We start from the raw sequence: 20752 nt of genomic DNA on the forward strand, positions 1-20752 counted from the left end.
GATGGGACATGGCCTATCCTTCGATATGGCCGGCCAATACAGAGAATTAACTACACCCAATGTAAATGATCAAGAGCGGACCAATAATGATATGATCTTTACTGTACATGAGACATGATGAAACCTGCTTATTCTGATACCCAAGACTCAGTTTCTTACAGTGGGGACAGTCTTTTTTCATCTTTGCCATAACAAAAAGATGCTGAAAAACTGATTTATGCCTTTATTTCTTCTTTGATTTTAACAGCCGGCAGGATTCTCAAATGACTCTAGCAATCACAGACCATTTGATCATCTGCACTGGCTTCCTTTAACATTCAGAACTGATTTTAAGGGCCTTCTCCTTGAACACAAAGCCTTAATGGGCAAGGACCAAGCTAAACTGCTAAATCCCTTGCTCACTATTTGCCTTCATAAACACTGTGATCATCTGCTGCTGGTCTATTGAAGGTTCCCAGCCGCAGCAGAGAGAAAATCTGGGATGCAGCCTTTGTCAGTGATGCCCCAGAGCACTAGAACACACAACCTAAAGATATCAGGGAAGCTACCTAGCTAAATATTCCTGATACAGGCCTGAAATATTAGCGCTTGGCTCGCACTTATGCACCGCTGTACTTCTTTTAAATTGTTGTATTTTACTTTATTTCATGCATTCTATGTACGCTGCTTTTAACTTCATTTTATTATTATTATTCAGTGGTTTTGTTTTCCATGTTATGTTATTCATTATCTTTACTTTTATCCCTTTTCTGTCTTAATTTTACAGCTATTATCAAGTGGGTTTTATTCTTCATCTCATTTCAAATTCATGTTCTGTCCCTGTTTTTATTTTCATTCTCTGTCTGTTTTGTGTGAACCACTTAGTGCATGTGATTTCTTTGTTGTAAAGCATTTTTTTTTAGAAAAGGTGCAATAGAAATAAAGTTTATTATCATTATTATTATAAAAATAAAGACATACTGCGCTGTGTGGTGAAGTGGAGGATGGCTCGGGGTCCTTTCAGCTGAGTTTGTCCCCAGTAGGACACAGCCTGGACCTCCACACTGTAGCTCCTGTTAGACCGCATGCTGTCCAGCTCCACCTGGCTCTACACACACACACACACACACACACACACACACACACACAAGTGACCATGCAGGAAAGTTGACACAACACCAGAATATAAAATGAGATTGGAGCTACCTGTATTCATAAAAATATAATTCATTCATTGTTTTGGTCACTGAAAGGTGTAAAAATCCTCACTCGATGGAGATGGCTGAAAATGCTACTGTGTGTCTACAACAGGCATCAAGAAAAATTATGCTGACCTATGAAGATCTGTCGCAAGATCTTAGTCTTGCATGTGAAAATAATTTTTAATAATCAGCCCAAAGTCTGTCAACAAACACACATGGGACTTCTACTTTTCTTTCAGTTTGGTATGTTAAAGTACACAAAGTACCACAGGACCCATGAGCCACAAAGGTCATTGCCACCCATCCACACCCTGGTTCTGTTAAAGGTTTCTGCCTGTTAAAAGGACATTTTTCCTCACTACCGTCAGCAAGTGCCTACTCATTGGGAATTGTTGGGTCTCTTGTCTTGTCTACAAGAAGAAGTCTCATGAGATAACTAACTAACTCAAATTTTATTTAACTGCTATATGGCAAATATTCCATATAAAGCTGGGAAGTCAGAGTTAAGTGGGTTTATTAAAGACAGTGAATCTTTTATTTGGTCCATTATTTCATTTGTCTTAACTGTTACTTGCACTCCTTCGCTTGTTGCAGAATATAGTTTAAGCAGGAAGGAAAATCAGTCATATGTAGCTCAGTCTAAAGGACACTCACGCTTAGTGTCACAACACTTTTAGAACACTGTAGCATCTGTCAGTCCTCACCTCTCTGACTGTCTTCCTTCTCTTGGTCAGGGATGAAGCAGTGGGTTGTCCAAGTGCAGTCCAGCTCCAACTGACCTTATAGTGGTGGACGGAAACATCCAGGTCCGCAGGCATGCTCCACTGGAGCCTGGCAGAGACCACCCTGCCGGGGCCAAAGCTCATACTGGCCACTCTCAGCTCAGTGGGAGCTGGAGGATTGGACGGGTCTGAGGGTGAGGGGATGTGGTTGATGTCCATTCATATGCAGTCACAGGTTAATATTACATGCTGATACTGAAAAACTGATGCTGATGCTGAACATACAGGGAACATATGAGGGCACAGCCTCCAATATTACAGCAGCTGTGATGCAGACAGTCCAAGGTGAGCGAAGGCAGCTCTTGCTGTCATGAACATGTCTGAGGTGATTATGGCTGAGCTTTTTTTGAACTTTTCCATGAAGCAGACATAGAAAAATAACCCCCAACTCCCTGAAAGAGCAGAGATTTTTCCATTAAATCTATAACCATTTGCTATAAATGGTCAATTTTATGATGAAGCGTCTCTGACTGAAAGAATATTTATGATAATAGTTAGCTAAAGTTGATATGTTATATACAGTGCCTATCATGAGTATTCACCCCCTTTGATGTTTTACCCTTTTATTGCTTTCATAAATCAATCATGGTCAATAAAATTTAGCTTTTTCAACACAAAAATTTATTGGAAAAAACTCTTTAACGTCAAAGTGAAAACAGATTTCTATAAAGTAATGTTAATAAAAGAAAATTATATAAATGAAAATAATAGTTTGCATAATTATTCACCCCCCTTAAGTCAGTATTTAGTAGATGCACCTTTGGCTGCAATCACAGCAGTGAGTCTGTGTGGATAGCTTTCAATCAATCTTGCACATCTGCCCACTGCAATTTTGCTCCATTCTTCTTTGCAAAACTGCTCAAGCTCTGTCAGGTTGCGTGGGTATCGGGCATGAACAGCCCTTTTCAAGTCCAGCCACAAATTCTCTATAGGATTGAGGTCTGGGCTTTGACTCGGCCACTCCAGAACATTTACCTGGTTCTTTTTTTAACCATTCCTGTGTAGCTTTTGCAGTATGTTTTGGATCATTGTCTTGCTGGAAAATAAATCTTCTCCCAAGTCGTAGTTCTCTTGCAGACTGAAAAAGATTGTCCCCCAGGATTTCAGTGTATTTTGCAGCATTCATTCTGCCCTCTATCTTTACAAGCCTTCCAGGTCCAGTTGCTGAGAAACATCCCCACAGCATGATGCTGCCACCACCATGCTTCACAGTGGGGATGGTGTGTTTTTGGTGATGTGCAGTGTTCGGTTTCCGCCAAATATGACGTCTTGTCTGATGGCCAAAAAGCTCAATTTTGGTCTCATCAGACCAAAGAATCTTCTTCCACTTGACCATGGAGTCCTGCACGTGCTTTTTGGCAAACTCTAGTCGAGATCTAATATGACTTTTCTTCAACAGTGGCTTTCTCATTGCCACTCTCCCATAAAGCTTTGACCGGTGAAGAACCTGGGCAGCGGTTGCTACATGCACAGTCTCTCCCATCTCAGCAGCTGAAGCTTGTAACTCCTTCAGAGTAGTTGTAGGGGTCTTGGTGGCTTCTCTCACTAGTCTCCTACTTGCACGGTCACTCAGTTTACGAGGGCGGCCTGATCTAGGCAGATTCACACAAGTGCCATATTCCTTCCATTTCTTGATAATTGACTTCACTGAACTCCGGGGGATGTTCAGTGCCTTGGAAATTTTTTTGTAACCATCCCCTGAATTGTACTTCTCAATAACCCTTTCCCTGAGTTGCTTAGAGTGTTCTGTCTTCATGGTGTAATGTTAGCCAGGAATACTGATCAACCACTCTCTGGACCCTTCAGACACAGGTGTTTTACAACTCAATCACTTGAAACACACCCACACCACTCAGGTGATCTTCATTTCACTAACTGTGAGATTATTGGCAACAATTTGATAGACCTCAATTGAATTAGATCATTAAATAAAAAAGGGGGTGAATAATTATGCAAACAATTATTTTTATTTATATATTTTTATTTCATTAACATTACTTTATAGAAATCTGTTTTCACTTTGACATTAAAGAGTTTTTTCCAATAAATTTTTGTGTTAAGAGAGCCAAATTTTATTGACCATGATTGATTTATGAAAGCAATAAAAGGGTAAAACATCAAAGGGGGTGAATACTTATGATAGGCACTGTATATCTGCTTGTCAAAGTGTCTTTGAGCAATATACTGAACCCCAAATTGCTCCCAGTGCTGTGCCATCAGTGTGTGAGTGTTTGTGAATGATGGTGTATGAATGTGTGTAAATGGGCGAATGCTGGCTTCTCTTGTCAAGCGCTTTGAGTTGCCGGTGAAGACAGCTAAATACATTTCTCTGCCAATACAATCTGTGCTTTCAAGGATACTTGCTTTCATAATTACAGTTATACAAGAACAAACAAGCACTCTCTTGCACACATACTGTATATAGACATACACACACACAGAGGGTGTCTGTCTGACCTCTGCTGGACTGAATGTGTCTGCTGGGTGTGGTAAAACCTCTGGTCCCATGGGTGTTGACAGCTGCCACTCTGAACTGGTACCAGCGACCTGCCCGAATGTCAGAGAGCCTGGCTCCTGGTTCCGTGGTCTTTTGGGGGATCAGGTGGAGTGTTGGAGGAAGCAAGGCAAGAAATTAACCCATAGTGTCAGAAAGGAATAAAACATGCATAATAATCAAACAGTGTAGATGTAAAAAATGAGGAGCCACAGCTTCACAGACACATATTGTGACAGTCAGCTGGGGCATGTTCCAGCAAAACTGCATCAGAGCTAAATCTGACAACACGATAAACACACATACATGCGAATGACAACACCTGTGCTGTATGCAGACAATTAGACACTAAAATGTGCAACAGGTCTTTACAGGGAACCTTTTCGAAAATCTCAAGTTTTCAGTTGAGAAAATGCTGACTTAGTGAGAACTGAAAGCCAAAACGAGGAGAAGAAGAGGTGTTTTAGTATGGACAATTACAGGAATTATGGGTTTGCCTGACATTTGCAGCACTATCAGTGTTGCTGTGTTTTCCAACAAACACCCACTATTTTTCTATAACACTCCTTCATCTTTTAATGGAGTAATGGTTGACAGTAGGTATTTCTGGGGTATTGATGGTTTGGCTTTGTATGTAATCCAACCCACAGATGACTGAGATCTCCTCAGTTCATCAGTGCAGCATCACTACCTTAACCCTCAATCAAATCCTTATTCAAAGCAACAGGTTTATTAGTTATGCCATAAAACCTCTTGAAAACAGAAAGCACACTGCCACAGCCACTTTTGATAGTTGTGCCTCAGTCACAGAGCTAAAGAAGTCAACAAGGTTTTTATTGATACTGTCAGAAAAAAAAGAAAATTTAAATTTGGCCAGCTGGGAACTACAGTACAGTGAGTGCACCTGTGATTACATGAACGTCCATAGATTTTTTCACAACTGGTATTGAACCATGGATTGGGTGCACTGAACTAACCTGTGCAACCACCTGCCAGGAGGTGGCAGTGTCCTCACTGGGCTGGATGCCAAAGTTCCATCTGCTCTGCAGGACATACACAACAGGCTCAGCTGTGATGTTTAAGCGGGAGGACCAGCGCACCTCCAACTGGCCAGAGGAGAGTTCTTCAAATCCCAGCTCCTTTCTTGGCTTTAGAGGAGCACCTAGGAGACCAAAATGATCCTCTTTTCAAACCATGAAATAACCATCCACCAGTGGTAGAATAGAATAAAACTAAGGGAATCGTTTGTGAGCCTACAGTCAGTTTATTATACATATGCTCTCAACCTGTTCATGATTGATGTAGCACTGCTTCAAATTAATTTATCCTCTGAATACCACACCTATACCTATCTGATGTTTTACAAAAGGTCAAGATCAGCTTGGTGAGTCAGCAAACTGATTATGTGTCAAACTGTTGTGATTAGAATCAGTCTTTTTCTGCGTCCCTCCCATCTACTGTAATTCTCAGCATAATATATGTCCAAGAGAAGACAGCGAGGACATCGAGTTCTCAGTCAGGTCAGTCAGCATGCCCCAGGGCTGTAGGGATGTCCGGCTTCGCTCAATACCAATGAGTGAAAAAGCAAAACGATTTTCCCCACATCAGTTCTTTCCTATCAGTGAACATATTGCTGCTCAGATCTCTTTGATCCATCTCCTGATAATGGAGGCCTAAGTAGAGCAAGCTCCACCTGACTCAGACTCAGAGCAGCACGGCGGCACACTATTTGTTAGCAAGAAATTTTCCACCCTGAGTTACTTCATTTATTTGAGAAATGGCCCAAGGCAGGCTGGGATGAATAAGAATAATAACACCACAGCACTTTTCTGACAATAGATGCAGGTTTATTGTTATTATTAATAGAAAACACTGATCAGCAGGTTTCACCAGCACAAGCATTTTCCATGTTCTGTCTCATCCCATCTTAACCCACTAGTTTTTGTGCCTAACCCAAACCAAACCTCAACTATAGAGGTGCTGCAGAGTGCTATACTCAAGGAACAAGTCGCAATTTTTGGGCTCTACTTACCCTTGTAAAGGTCTTTGGGAGACTGGCAGGTGTGGCCACAGCCGTTGGAACAGCATTTCTTCTGAGCGGAGCATTCTTGGTCATGATCACAGCTCTCCACACAAGCCGCTGCAAAGCCACTGGTTTTCTCCGGAGGAGGACAGCTGCCCTGCTTCACTGCCAACACTGACTGAAGGAACTCACAGCTGGTCACACACTCCCAGTGCTTCTTGGGAAAGACTCGCTAAATGGGTTGGAGGGACAAGTTTACTTCTTTTCCCTTTAACTGTTTATAATTTCAATATGAACTACATTTGTTTTCAGGGCTTCTAATGTTGCACTTTTTTTATTTAATAAGAAGGATTCTACGTAAGTTTGGAAAGGCTAAATGAGTAAGTTCTTATTTGCTTAAATTTCTGGCATAAACCAGGCTTTCATTTCATGATTAGTGATACAAATGTGCAAGGTACTGAAGTGATTATCACATGTATTTTTTAGACATAAAAAAATATGTGTGACTGCTTGCAGTATAATATAATATTCAGTATAATATTCCTTACAGAAATATTACAGAGATGACCATAATGGAATGATTACATAATGACAGCTTGGGATGGATCATTTATGAATAGTTGTTAAAATAATGGTTTGGATATTCAAAAAGTGTCAGTTTTAGCTGATTAATCCAGGATTTCAAGCAAGCATAACACAACATCCATGCATTAATTTGAGCATACAAAACGTGAAAATATTTGAATGAGATCCAAAACATTTAGAAGGACTACTGGTTGAATTTAACAACCCCGAAAGAACAATACTACTACATACATACAGGACAAATACATGACAATTTGAGTGTAGTTGTCTTCTTGACCTGCTCATTCTGATCCTGGGTCTTTTTGTTCCTGATCCAAAATCATTTTTTAGACTTTTGTCTTTGCTGAAAGTTTAGTCACTTTAATTCCTCAAAGTGTAATAGTTGATGCAGAGTGTCTAATCAAAACCCCCAGTGATCAAATAATATTGAGGTGATCGCATCAGACCTTCACCTCCTGCAGCCATCTGATCCAGCTCTACTTTGTGAAAACAAGCATGTTTAAACAGTACAGTGTGAGGATGTGTTCTAGTGTACCTCACACAGCTCTCTGCAATTGCTTTTCCTCTTCATCTCCCAGGAATCTTTGCAGGGCTCCAGGCACTGTGGAAGTGAAAGCAACAATTGTGAGTAATGATATAAATTGCAGTCAGATATGAACAAGGTGAGGCTGAGGTGAATCTGTCTCTGTAGACTGATTAGTCATTAAATTGGTGATTAAAATATCACTAGTCTCCAGTTTCCCCCTCTATCAACACATGTATCTTAAGTCAAGAGATACATTGAGCAAGTGCCTTGACTGAGGCACTGGCATATGGCTGGAGCTGGACACACCGGCTGCCCAGTGCTCCTTAAGGATGGGTTAATATGCAGAGATCAAATTTCACTATTTTATATGTATAAGTATGATTGAATGTGTAAATAAAGGGCTGTTCTCTTAGGCTTTTGTTTAGGTTGCCATCCATGGGTTCTCTGGAGCTCAGGCACCCACAGGCTATTGTGAACACCATGGGAATATCCAAGGAATAGTAAAGTAAAGTGAAGATAAACAGAAGCATGGACACCATGTCAAAGTGGGCATGTGTCCATTCTTATCTTTCATTTTATTGGTGTCATCCAATGGCACAGTTTAGGCTTTAAATAGTCAATACATTGCATCACCTTGTGAATCAGACAGTGGTTCCAGGTAATGCACATTAGACAAGCACGCGATAGATTTCAAATCAAGAGCACTGTAAAATAAGTTAGCCATCAACGCATCCGGTCCATTAATATCACAGTGTTCGAAAGGCAACATGTGAAGAGAATGAGCCTATAATGGCTGCGTCAAAGTTTGTATGTATGTGGTGGCTGTGTTTTTTTTGTCCATAAAATGATGAGGTGATTACTTTGACGAATAAACTGATCCATCTATCATTATGTTGACGTGACTGCCTTTGAAGGTTTTATGTATAGGCTTTATGAATAGGCACAACTTGACCCACCTAAGAAATGTTTCTAGCTACCACAAAACACATTCACAAATTATATTTTTCTTGGAATTAAAAAAAAAATCTCAAAAGATGACAGTTTATTTATCATTTAATTTAAATTAAGTCCTACCATTGCAGCCTAAAAGCTGTGTCAAAGCCTTCTCCTCACTGTGTGAGTATGTACAATGTATGTAACTGAGTCATTAAATTCTCAAATGTTTAGAAATACTGCCATGGACACAACATCAGTGTCCTCAGTCCAGCCCTGTACATTTGCTCTCCTGAGTAAAAGTTCTGTGCTTTTTAATGAACTGCACAAGCATCCACCCTGCATGATTTCTGTCTACGAATGTGACACTAATTTATGGAACCCCTAAAGTGTCATGAAGAAAAAGAAAAGTATATCGTGCGCACTAGATAATAAAACGTGCGCTTTATTTAATGCACTTGTTGATTTATACAGACAGGTAGCAACAACAATAGACAGCCGGGCTCCATTCACGACTGAATCTGATTTTAATCTTTAATTGGTTGGGTGACTCCTGGAGATGGCTCTGTGCGCAGCAGTTCGGGCAGTGCAGCAGGCAAGGCTACATGGCAGCGCTGGAACCACACACTATTTTGATTTCTACAGTATATTGCAAATATTATATAGCAAACACTACCAATAAATGTGTAATCTCATGACGGAGGGAACCATCAACGGCCGCAGTGGTGTGCGCAGACTTTTTGAAGGGCAGGGGCGAAAAGGACTTCACTTGAGCATGCGTTTTGGCATCCAAGAGGGCACTTTAGCGCGCGTTTTGGTGTCCAAGAGGGCACTTTAGCACGCATTTTGGCTCCCAAGAGGGCACCTTAATGCGCATTTTGGCTCCCAGGTGGCACTCTAGCACGCGTTTTGGCTTCCAAGAGGGCACTTTGGCGTGCGTTTTGCTGTCCAAGAGGGCACTTTAGCATGCGTTTTGGCTTCCAAGAGGGCACTTTAGCGCGTGTTTTGGTGTCCAAGAAGGCACTTTAGCACGCATTTTGGCTCCCAGGGGGCACTTTAGCATGCGTTTGGCTTCCAAGAGGGCACTTTAGCGCGTGTTTTGGTGTCCAAGAAGACACTTTAGCGCGCGTTTTGGTGTCCAAGAGGGCACTTTAGCACGCATTTTGGCTCCCAGGGGGCACTTGAGCATGCGTTTTGGCTTCCAAGAGGGCACTTTAGCGTGTGTTTTGGTGTCCAAGAAGGCACTTTAGCGCGCGTTTTGGTGTCCAAGAGGGCACTTTAGCGCACGTTTTGGCTCCCAAGAGGGCACTTTAATGCGCGTTTTGGCTCCCAGGTGGCACTTTAGCACGCGTTTTTCAACAATTGGGCCACGAAAGGGGGCCGTCGTCCCCCCCTGTCCCCCGTGCACGCCACTGGCCGGAAGTTCATGACCGGCTACCTGTCCACACCGGGGCTGCATGTGGGAGAAGGTCGGGTTGGAAGAGCCCTAAGAGAGCCCCATCACCCAGACCATGAATCCAGCATCAGGTGATGCTTGTCCTTTAACAATAGATCCGCCAGCATTCTAATCCCCTTTAAAACAACCACAGTGGTCTCCCAGACCTTCATATATAATTAGGCTACATTGTTTCCAGCTGTAAATTGAGTGATATGACAGCTGTCGCACCTACGTCACACACGTGTCACACACAGTTGAAGCATCTGGACACTGATGTCAAGAGTCGATGTTCACTGGATTTTTATTTTTATTTTTGCTAGTCCAGTTTATTATCAACTCCAGGTGTTTAACACTTGTTCTACCTGGAGGGCTATTAAAATGTGCGCACATTTTAGCATCTCGTGCGCATGATATAGTTTTTTTTTTCTTCATGACACTTTAGGGGCTCCGTACTAATTGAACTGGAAGCATTGAAAATTCGTCAGTGAACATATTCCAAGTTGTAGTTACATTTCCTCCAAAATATATTTGAAAAAAGCATTTAAACATATTTTGTAGGATACAGGGTTGAGCAAATTGGTTCAACAAGCAGTGTGACATGTCGCTGTCTTATCTTGTTTGCTGTATTATCCAAAGTCAGTAAAAGAGCATTGGCATATTCTCAATTGGCTGATGCTACAGTATATGTATGCACACATTAAAAAGTGAGGGAAAGCTAATGAATGTTATCTTGCATTCTCTGGCTGTTTTTGGAGCGTGTCACCAATTAACAGCATCACCCTCTGTAACGTAAAGTTGAATCCTGCACCGGTAAGCAGAGGCAGCCCAGGGGAGCGAGTGTACACTGATTGTAATTTCATGCTGTTGTGAGAAACAGTGGGAAGGAGAGCAACGTACAGCAGCATCACAAGGACGTGGCAAGCTGGCTGAAAATTAGAGAATCACTGTAAACTCTGAGTTTACTGAGGTCAGCAGAGAAATTGTCTCAGGAATTTGGATACTCATATACAGTATATTGTGTTGTAGAGAAGAAAATAGGCTCCTGCTGCCATGGAACCATCACAGGTGGATAAAAAGCCATTACTACCACTGAAAACAGGCATTAACTATAATCTTTGGTCACTTAGACTTTTTTAATGTGATGCAGCTAAGGCCTATCAAATACAACACACAGCCAAATAATAAAGGAAAGACATTAAATAGATGACATAAGATTCTCGAAATGCGAAGCTTCACGGTGTGCTGTGGAGCTGCTGAAACAGCTTTTTGGCATGCTGGACTGCATTTTGGGCTGTTGAAACGCATGCGATGGCCCCGACAGGCTCCTGGATTGTCCATATCTTATGTTCAGGTCATACACATAGCCTCAGGAGGGCCAGTGTCCACTTGCTTGGAATTCACACCCACCAAATCACTTCTCTCGTCAGACAGTAAGTGAATGGATGATGATGCAAATTCGACCTCAGATCAACGTGCCAGCTGCTATTTTTCTGCAGCTGTGGACTTGGTGATGTATCCCGCTGGACACACAGTTATGCATTTTCCAAGGTGAATGGCGTCCTACTCGACCTGCTCCACAACCTGTGAAGTGCTAACCCTTTCCTTGCCTGTATGCTGAAGAATACCAAAGAGACTTCTTGTACTGTCTGTGGATTTTGTTGAGGCTTGCTGCAATTTGATTAATTTTTAGACTTTCAGAGCCTGTTCATGTTAATGATGGTTTTGCATGTTGATTTAAATACTTCTATCTTCTTAATCTTGTGACCAGCAGTAAAAGTCTTCTTGATTTCATAAGTTCCCAGCTTTATGCAGCCTACATCTTAATCATGAGGCAGGATGAGGAAGCATATGAAGCATACTCGATACCAGCATTTCATATTAGTGTGCCCTCTTGTGGCCTGGAGGGGGCACAATACTCAAAAAACTCAATACTCAATATATTTAGCAAAGTTACAGCACTAGGGAAGATTTTATGCTGATGTTTCTGTGACCGTGTGACTGTATGTAGTTATTGGGCTGCTGTGCCAGGCTGTACTATTATGTCTGGTGGGCTTAAATGCATGCGTTTTATTGCCTTTGCATTTGTATGTATGGTTTAATGTTGATGTTGATTATTATTATTATTATTTTTAGTTTGCTCACACTGGAGCTTGTAATGTAATTCCATTTAACACCTGTGATTTAGCACGTAACGTTACAGTAGCAGGTCCATCGTCGCACTCCATCCCTTCATCCTCTCATCCCTGACCCTTCTTCCCCTCTGTCATCCCTCGACCATCATCCCTCCAACCCCCATTCCTCCATCCTTTGCTCCTCATCCTGTCATCCCTTGAACCTCATCCCTCCTTTCCTTCATCCTTCACTCCTCATCTCCTCATCCCTTAATCCCTTGACTGTCATCCCTTCATCCCTTCATACCTCGACCCTCATCCTAATGTATTATCCTCCGTCATCATGAGCTCCTCCATCCATAAAAAGCATTAAATCATTATAAATCTGCATCTTATCAGCATGGCCTCTCTTAGTGAAACCCCATTTGTAAAATACTGTGGAAATAACAGAAACCAAAGCCACACAAATTTCTTAATATTTCAAGTTATGGGAAGCCCCTCATTGCATATTGTCCCTGCAGAAGAAAAGGAGTAGCCATGACCCTTTAAGGGTGTAACACTTTCAAGAACAACATGCGTTGAGGCTTTGTAGTAAACAGGGTTTAAAAAAATGACTTGTTTTGTCCAAAGCTAAGGGAGTGGCAGCTTTATAAAATATCTGGCAGGGACAGGCTTTTCTCACCTTCCTGTGGTATGTTATCTCCCAGTGAAATAGTCGAACCGGCTCATTTTTAACAGCTGTTGGAGATTGTGAAGGGATGTGCGCTCACTGTTAAAAACCTTGCAAATGTAAAAGCTCTGCCGTATACGTATTCAGTACCCCTCCTTGACGAACCACAACCCCATCCCCTCTATTCCCTCATTTGTGCATTCAGTGTAGCTTTATAATATATTAATATGGAAAATCCCACTTTTATGTTTAATAGTCATATAACTATATGCCAAGGCTCCAACAAAAAGTCGTTAGTGACACGAAGAGATTATCCTTTAAAAATCACGATCCAGTCACTCTCAACCAACTCTGATATGATGAATATAACATGCCCCAAAGCAGTTTCCAAAGCATGACCAGCATTTTTATAGCCTATTTACAAATTTTTTCCAGACCTTCCAGGCAACTGTTGTTTTTCATTCATTCCACTACAACATAAAAATCAACTCACATAGGTTTGGAAACGTGCTTGACATAGCTGTATAATTCCTGCTTTAATAGTAAGTCCTTTGTATCATGGTTATATGTCAAACCAATATGCACTTAAAACTGCACACAACAGCAATGCAACTTTGACAACAGTAAGCAGAAAGATTTCAATTTCATACAAAATGAACGGTAAAATAAATTGAAGGCAATGGCTGCCCAGAAGGGCAGTTTCTCTTTCACCAACCTGTCAGGAAGGTGTGGATTTAAGGGGTAACTATGGGTTGAACCCAGACGCAGACACAAGGACGTAGATATAATTTAACGCATTTATTTAACACAAGGAACACGAAGGCATACCAACACTCAGGGAACTATGAATAAACACACTGGGGTAAAAGGGATTACACATAAAACAAGGGCAACACTAACACGCAACACAACGGAGCTAGAAACAACACAAGAAACTTACTAACAGAGAAAACAACCGGGCTTTTAGACAAAGACAAGACTTGGAACAAACTTAGGCAGTGGCGTGGGTAAAAAACAAAAACAAATTAGACTAAAACACTACGGCTTCAAAATTAGAAAACCAAAAACACTCCCGAAGAAGGAAAACACAAAGGGCTATGAAAAACGGAACTGACCAACTGAAAGAACTAGATATGAAAAACTTACAACTCAAAATACACTCCTAGCAAACGGAGGAACAAGAATCTAAACAACCAAAGTAATCAAACAGAAAATCGCTCTTAACGAGGAGAACAAATCGGCTAAGCTATAAACTTTTAAAAGAAAACAGAAACTAAGTTATAAATGTTACAAATAACACTCATCAACGGACTATGGCATGGAACTCAAACAAACAAGGGAAACGCAGACAACACTAAGGACGGTGGAACACTAACATAAAACAAGACATAAACAGGAACAAAGACAAGAAACAAACTTACGGGAACTGTGGCAAATAAAAGACAAAGACAAACCAAGGAGACAATCACATAAATCACAGCGCGGACATGAACAAAGAAAACACAACAAAGAACACTCACTTACAGGACTATGGCTATGGCTATGGCTATAGCTATGGCAAGGGAACGTGGACAACAAGGAATCAGAGACAACAACCCGACAAACACAGGGGGAAAGACACAGACTTATATACACAGGGCAGGAACACTAATGACACACAGGTGGAAACAATCAGACAATCACAGGGACAGAAAACACAGGAAGTAAAGTAACCCAAAGACACATAACATGAACCTTCAAAATAAAACAGGACGTGACAAAACCCAGACAAAGACAGCGCACAATCACAAAAACACAAAACACGCAAACACGACGGGGCGAGGGTTAAGACTAAGACAATGCAAAAACTCTCTTACATAAAACATGGCATGACTTAGACGACATCAGGAATACACTTACAAGAAACAAGGCATGGCTGAGACAACACTAGGAATACACTAACATGAAACATGACCTGGACGTGAACAAAGACAGCACATGGACAAACACTAAATGTATGGGGCAACGGCAAAGATACTTAATTAACAAAGAAAACTTAACAAAAAACACAGCCATGAATTACTATGACTCTGTTATTTTGTCTTTTAACTTCCTGACTACCTGTCTATGTGAGCAGTTTCATAATACATGTACTATAAAGTCCTGACACTACTGGAAGAAAAGACGACACTGTCTTTTCCAGTCATCTGGCAGATATCGACAGCCAGTTACATAGCAGTATTACTTTGATCAGTTCTCCTGCACAGGTCTGGGATCAGCTGGTCTTGTTACTGTTAAAAAAGTCATGGTGTCCGGTCAGACTGTGTTGGAATTAATGTTTTATTATGTGTTTACGACAATATTACAACATAACATAAGTTGTCTGATTGAGGGTTTACAGACTGTGTTAATTTTAGTAGTAGTATTTCTTCATCCAAAACACCCTCACAGTGAAGACTCATCTGTCTCATCTGTCATTTTACTCTTTGCACGTTACAATAACATTAATTAGAAGATATGTAAAATCATATACAATTATATGACATGGTTTTGTGAAATGATGTATTTCATTCATGCTGATGAGCCAGATTCTAACAACAAAGTTATAGTAATTATGAAGTTATGGTAGTTATAGTTATGAAGTTAGCATTAGAGCTCCTGAGAATTTTCACCATAGAAACAGCTACTGCAACAAGCTAGTTGTAAGCTAGTCGTAATACAGCTGACGCAGAGCATTACTTAGTGCTGAAGATGTTCTTTTTAATCCGATGTCTGTGGTGGATGTTGTGGTCTCACACCATATGACCTCATCATAAATGTGGATTCAAATGTGTATTCCCAGCTTTGGGAAATGTATAGTAAGCTGAATTAACTTACAAGGACTGGAACTTTTTACTTGTACTTTACTTGTACGAAGTGTTCCCAAGCCCTTATAATAATTTCCTTTATACTATCATGTGTTTCACAAAGTGGTGAACCTTGCTGCTTGTGAACGACGAGCCTTTAGAGGATGCCACTTGTTACCAATGAACCTGTTTACCAGTGTCAGCACCAGTTCCAAACTGGTGTTTTTGGAGCATTCAGCAACTTTCCCAGTCTTTCTTTGCCCCTGCCCCTCATTTGAAACATATTGCTGACATCAAATTCAGATTACAAAACTCAATAAGTTAATAAAACATTAAATATATTGTCTTTGTACTGTTTTCAATTTGAGTATATGGTAGTATATAAAGGATTAACAAATTATCACATTGTTTTATTTAGTTGTTAGTAATAGTTTATTTGTTTGCTTATTTGACAATTCATTTTCACAGCAGTTATGTGGTTGCAACACAAATGTATATGCACAGTTAAAGCTGCTAAAGTTGCTAAAAATAGAAACTGGCAGCTAAGAGAAAAGCTAGAAAGCTAGACAGCTGCTTGACTCCAAAAAATATTATTTAACATTAGATCCTGACCAATCAGGTCAGCATGTTGGGAGATATAATAATAATCGAAGAAATTAGGCTGCTGTGCCTCGTGCTCAAATTCGCACAGCGTCTAATGATGGTGTATTATTTCACCCACCTGCAACGCATTCACTACTAATCAGAATGTTCACTTTTATGACCTGCCCTGCCCAATCAGCAGTGCTCATGGATTTACCTGCAATCCACGCATTGCTACTCTACAGAGCTATTTTTGTGAACACTGCAGCAGATCACAAAATGATCACAGTCAAGTACATTCTGCATGGTGCGTCAGGGTGTGCCAGGCTTGCCTGCTGCACCTGTGGCAAACTTGGGCATGGGACGGGGTCAGAAAGAATACATATGTTATACCATGGTCTGGGTGAATACTCGATTCTGATTGGCTGCAGGGTTTCCGTTAAAAACTGTTATAGGACACCTATAAAAGAAGTTCCGGTCAAATAGCCTGATTGTTCTAAATTTTTGCGCTGGCTCAAACGCTAGTTGGTAACCGTGGCAACAGAAACTCAGAACATACGTTAACATATGTTATTTCACAGTTTATTTATCACAACGGCAAGACAGTAGACAACACACGAGTGATTTTATAGTTTCATTTAACCTATTTGGTGAATTTGATCATTTTGAAGACTGGGATGCAGCAGAAGAGAAAGAGAGAAGAGAATATAAGAAGGAGATGCGACACAAGGAGGTGACACCGGAGGAACTGAACAATTTAGAGGATGAAAAGGACGAGGTAATCACAAAGAAAACCACGAAATGGGCAGTTAAAACATTGAGACTTCCTAGCTCAGAAAAACATGGACATCAACTTTGAGAGCTACACTGCCACTACTCTCATCGACATTTTGTGACTGTTTTATGTGTCTGTCCAGTCGACTAAGGAAGGATGAGAATACAGTGTTGCCAGTTTTTGAGAGCCGGCATTGAGCTGCAGGTTCTGTGGCCAGAGCTGGTTACCTTGGCAACGCGTCACAACGAGAGATATTAAATAGTCCGCTCAGCCGCTTCTTGTGAAAAACTTAGGATTTTAACGGTACACAACGGTTCACGCCTCCATTCATCCTCGTCGGGCATTATCCTTTGCTTATAGGTGTGTGTGTTGGAGGCTGTGACAATCACAGTAGTGAATCACATTCACTATTTTCATCCCCTTTAAAAGCAGGACTCTCCCCATCAAGATGCACTGCCAGTTCGGGAATCCTATGGAGAGTTTTCCTCTGACAAAACTTGCTATTGTCTGGGACTTGCAGAGTTTCAACGCATAAGAACTTCTTATTAAGAAGAGTTATCAAGTCAGTAAGCTGACTCAGTAATGTCAGTTCCACAGAAATACCTTGCTTTAACCTCCCATATTTTGATTATATTCCACATATGCATAATTATGCTCTGTTATTATTGTAAGCTTTGTTATTCTCCTGGTTTAATGTTTGACAGCCACATGGTGTTTGTAATGTCTGATGGTAAAATGCTGTTTCAGGGGCTTTTCTAGTGTCTAGTGCCAGTGTTGTGCAGCACTTCAGGGTAAGAGAGGAGAGGGGAAAAAGTTGCTGCCAAATGGATTACACAGTGCACGTGGAGTGCAGCTCTTCCTGCTATGTAATGAAGACTCCTTGAAGCATGTCTGATAGCCCTGTGCTAGGCCTGACATCTCCCATCTCCCCTTCCTGGTCTCCACAGGAGAACTCGTCCACTAATCCAGGCTGACATTCCCACCCTCGTGCCATTCCCAGCGTCATCTCAGTGTCAGTTTTTCCGCTCCATTTCAAGCTTAAATCAAGCATTCCATTCCACAATACCACAAATAAAGCTGACCAGGGAGAACTTTGTGATGTAGCAGAGAGAGATTTGAGAAAGCACCTTAGCTTTTACTGGTGGTAAAGGCAACAGAGATCTTTCTGTCTCTGCGAAGTTTAGCACCAAATTGGAATTGGTTTGGAATCCAAGCTGTTCTTTTCAGTCACAGACTGTTACTTGTGTATATTTGGCTGCAGCGTAAAACTGTGTGTGTGTATGTGAGTCTTTTGGCAGTTTGTACGTACCGCTCGTCCAGGACCGACCAGAGATAATGGGGCAAACAACTTCTCTGCTGACCATGCGAAATGCTGTTCTTTTGGTGCTTGACACTGTTTGATTCGCTGCCCAGACAAACCCTCTGAGAGCAAACAGGCCCTGTGTTTGTCTGGCTTCCTGTTTCAACAACTCGCACTGTCTTTGAAAGTGTTCCAGACCTTTAAACATCCACAGACAAGGCCTCAGCTTTTCCCAAGGAGCGAACTGCAAGCAAATTATTTCACAAGTACTTTTATTCATTTGAAAATGTGAGTTCTGAGTGAAAGAAAAGGATGTCTGGCTCTCAGTCAGGCATCAAAACAAGGATGCAGGGAGTATTGCAGTCAACTATTGGCTGCCAAGTGCTCCTAAAAGGTCATTACAACAAGCCTGATGCCAATTGTTTCGGTTGTGAAGTAAGACACCAGGGTCAGTGCATATACACAATTTCCCTCCACGGCTCCAATGCTACAGCAGAGCCATCCTGAGCTCCTTTTAAAGAGCTGAATTGAACTGGACTGTGTGGGAGTGTGTTGCCAATCAACTCTGGCACTTGCAAATGGCTGTCTGCCCAGAGGAGATAGTGACAGAAGGATTAAAGCAGTCATTACCACCAGGGTCCATGAGGACGACACGGGGCAAAACGGTCACGAGCCAGAGTGATGGGCTGTCTCACAGCAACAAGCTTCAACCAGCTTCTCATAAGGCCTCTCTGAGCTTAAGAGGTGTACAGGGATGTTTCAATACTGCTATTGCCACATTACTGAAAGTTTCAAGCATGAAACAAGGCATGAGGAATATTTCCACAACCAAACCTTGATAGTGGCAGCAGCATGTTAAAGGCCGGTGCCCTCCATCCATTACTGCCTACTGGGTCAGAAGGAGGAAAAATTTCAAAGATCAGGCCTCAACCATGCTCTTTTGAAAATGTTAAAATATATTTTGGCCAGCTGATATCTAAACACAGACCTCTGACCCATAATGTTGCGCAGCTAGCTACTATAACTATGGGTGTATAATGGGAACTGGGCACTCCAAACTCCAAGATGACGGCTGCTCATCTGAATGAAAGCTGCTCACCCAGCGGAAAAGCTCCAAACGTTTTCTCCTGTCATTTAAAAATGGGTATGACATTTCAGCGTTGCCAAGAAGAAATTAATCGTGTTGCACTCACAGAGAAAACAAGAGAGAAATGCTTGACACCTGGCTCCTCTCTCACCTCTGCACAGCTGGCCAGTCACTGAGTGAGGTAGATATAAATGTTGGATCACTAGTTTCTGACACTTCCGACACGCAGTTCTGACTAACCCTAACCCCATGCATCACAACACTGCATAAAAAAATTAAAAGTTCAAACTTCAAGACCTAAGTTGACCCATTTAAGCATGCAGATGGTCGTAATTAGCATATAGTGACCCTTTGAATAATCCAAACCACAGTATGATCAGCTGTAATGTCAACTAACGAACTATCCAAAACAAAATAAACAATGCGTCCGAACGAAGCCGACCGCAACCCTCATGTAGTTGAGCAACAGCTTCAACAAATAAAACAGGCCTTTGATCAAGAAGCTACCGACAAGATGGAAGAGCTTTGAATTCAGTAGCAATTCTTCAGAGAGCTCCTGTCATCACAGAGCAGATCTGACACTGTTTACCACATCTGCATTCAAAGCTCTCCTGATGTGATGAAAACTTAAGTGCACAGACTACCACGCTGCTCTGGAGTAAACTGCAGTCTTTTAGAGGAATGCACTGAAGTTTATATGATTAATGCCAGTAATCAGTTATCTGTTTGTGACCCCTCACCACACCAGAGAACATAAATAAACACATACGCTTCAGTTACGTGCAGGACGACCTGCTGTCGGTCACCAGAGTTTAATTGAAACAACAGATCTATTTTTCTTGATCTGATCACCACAACAGAGTCATGTGACATACACCTCTGACCACACCGAGCATCACTGATGTCTTTGGTTGGATTTGTTCAGACCTGTTCTTGCACCTGTAACCACACCAAACAGTGAGATCACAGGTTTGTTAAGAAACTAGCATCGTCAAAATTAAGTTGACTAACTGCATATACATATACATTTAATTTAATGCATTCATTAAATATACTAATTTACAGCAAGATAACTCTGATCCATTTTCTACTATGTAAAAGCTTGACCTATAGGGGTCTGCTGTGAATTTCCCTTCATCTGTTTCAGTATATTTAAGCTATTTATTCAAAAACATCATGAATACTTTGTTTTCAGGATGTGAAACAGATGTATGATCCTCCACTGACAAAACAATTGAAACAACATGCGCTAATAAAAAGCTAATGATGCACCTTGCACATGACAGGATGAAGCAGCTCTTCATGACGTAGCGTATCATGACATCATTCACACTGCAGTGAAAACGCTTTTCTCCCTGTGATCGTTCATTAAAGGGCTTAGTGATCTCACTTTAGAAGCTCTTAATAAGATGGGCAGAAGTCTAATGCCCTAGCGTGTCA

At 41.3% G+C, this 20752-nt stretch overlaps 1 protein-coding gene across 1 annotated transcript in view; it reads right to left on the reverse strand.

Moving 5' to 3' along the window:
• Positions 1–20752, reverse strand: part of LOC121627410 (anosmin-1-like) — a 35684-nt gene that overhangs the window by 8839 nt on the left and 6093 nt on the right. The window contains exons 3-8 of the mRNA XM_041966308.1: positions 7601–7666; positions 6490–6712; positions 5435–5619; positions 4421–4550; positions 1886–2091; positions 961–1087 (exon numbers count right to left, since the gene is read on the reverse strand). Coding sequence (XP_041822242.1) covers positions 961–1087; positions 1886–2091; positions 4421–4550; positions 5435–5619; positions 6490–6712; positions 7601–7666 — 937 coding nt within the window. The remainder of the gene's footprint in view (positions 1–960; positions 1088–1885; positions 2092–4420; positions 4551–5434; positions 5620–6489; positions 6713–7600; positions 7667–20752) is intronic.

Source organism: Chelmon rostratus, chromosome 24, assembly GCF_017976325.1.
Source record: "Chelmon rostratus isolate fCheRos1 chromosome 24, fCheRos1.pri, whole genome shotgun sequence".
NCBI classification, from domain to species: domain Eukaryota; kingdom Metazoa; phylum Chordata; class Actinopteri; order Chaetodontiformes; family Chaetodontidae; genus Chelmon; species Chelmon rostratus.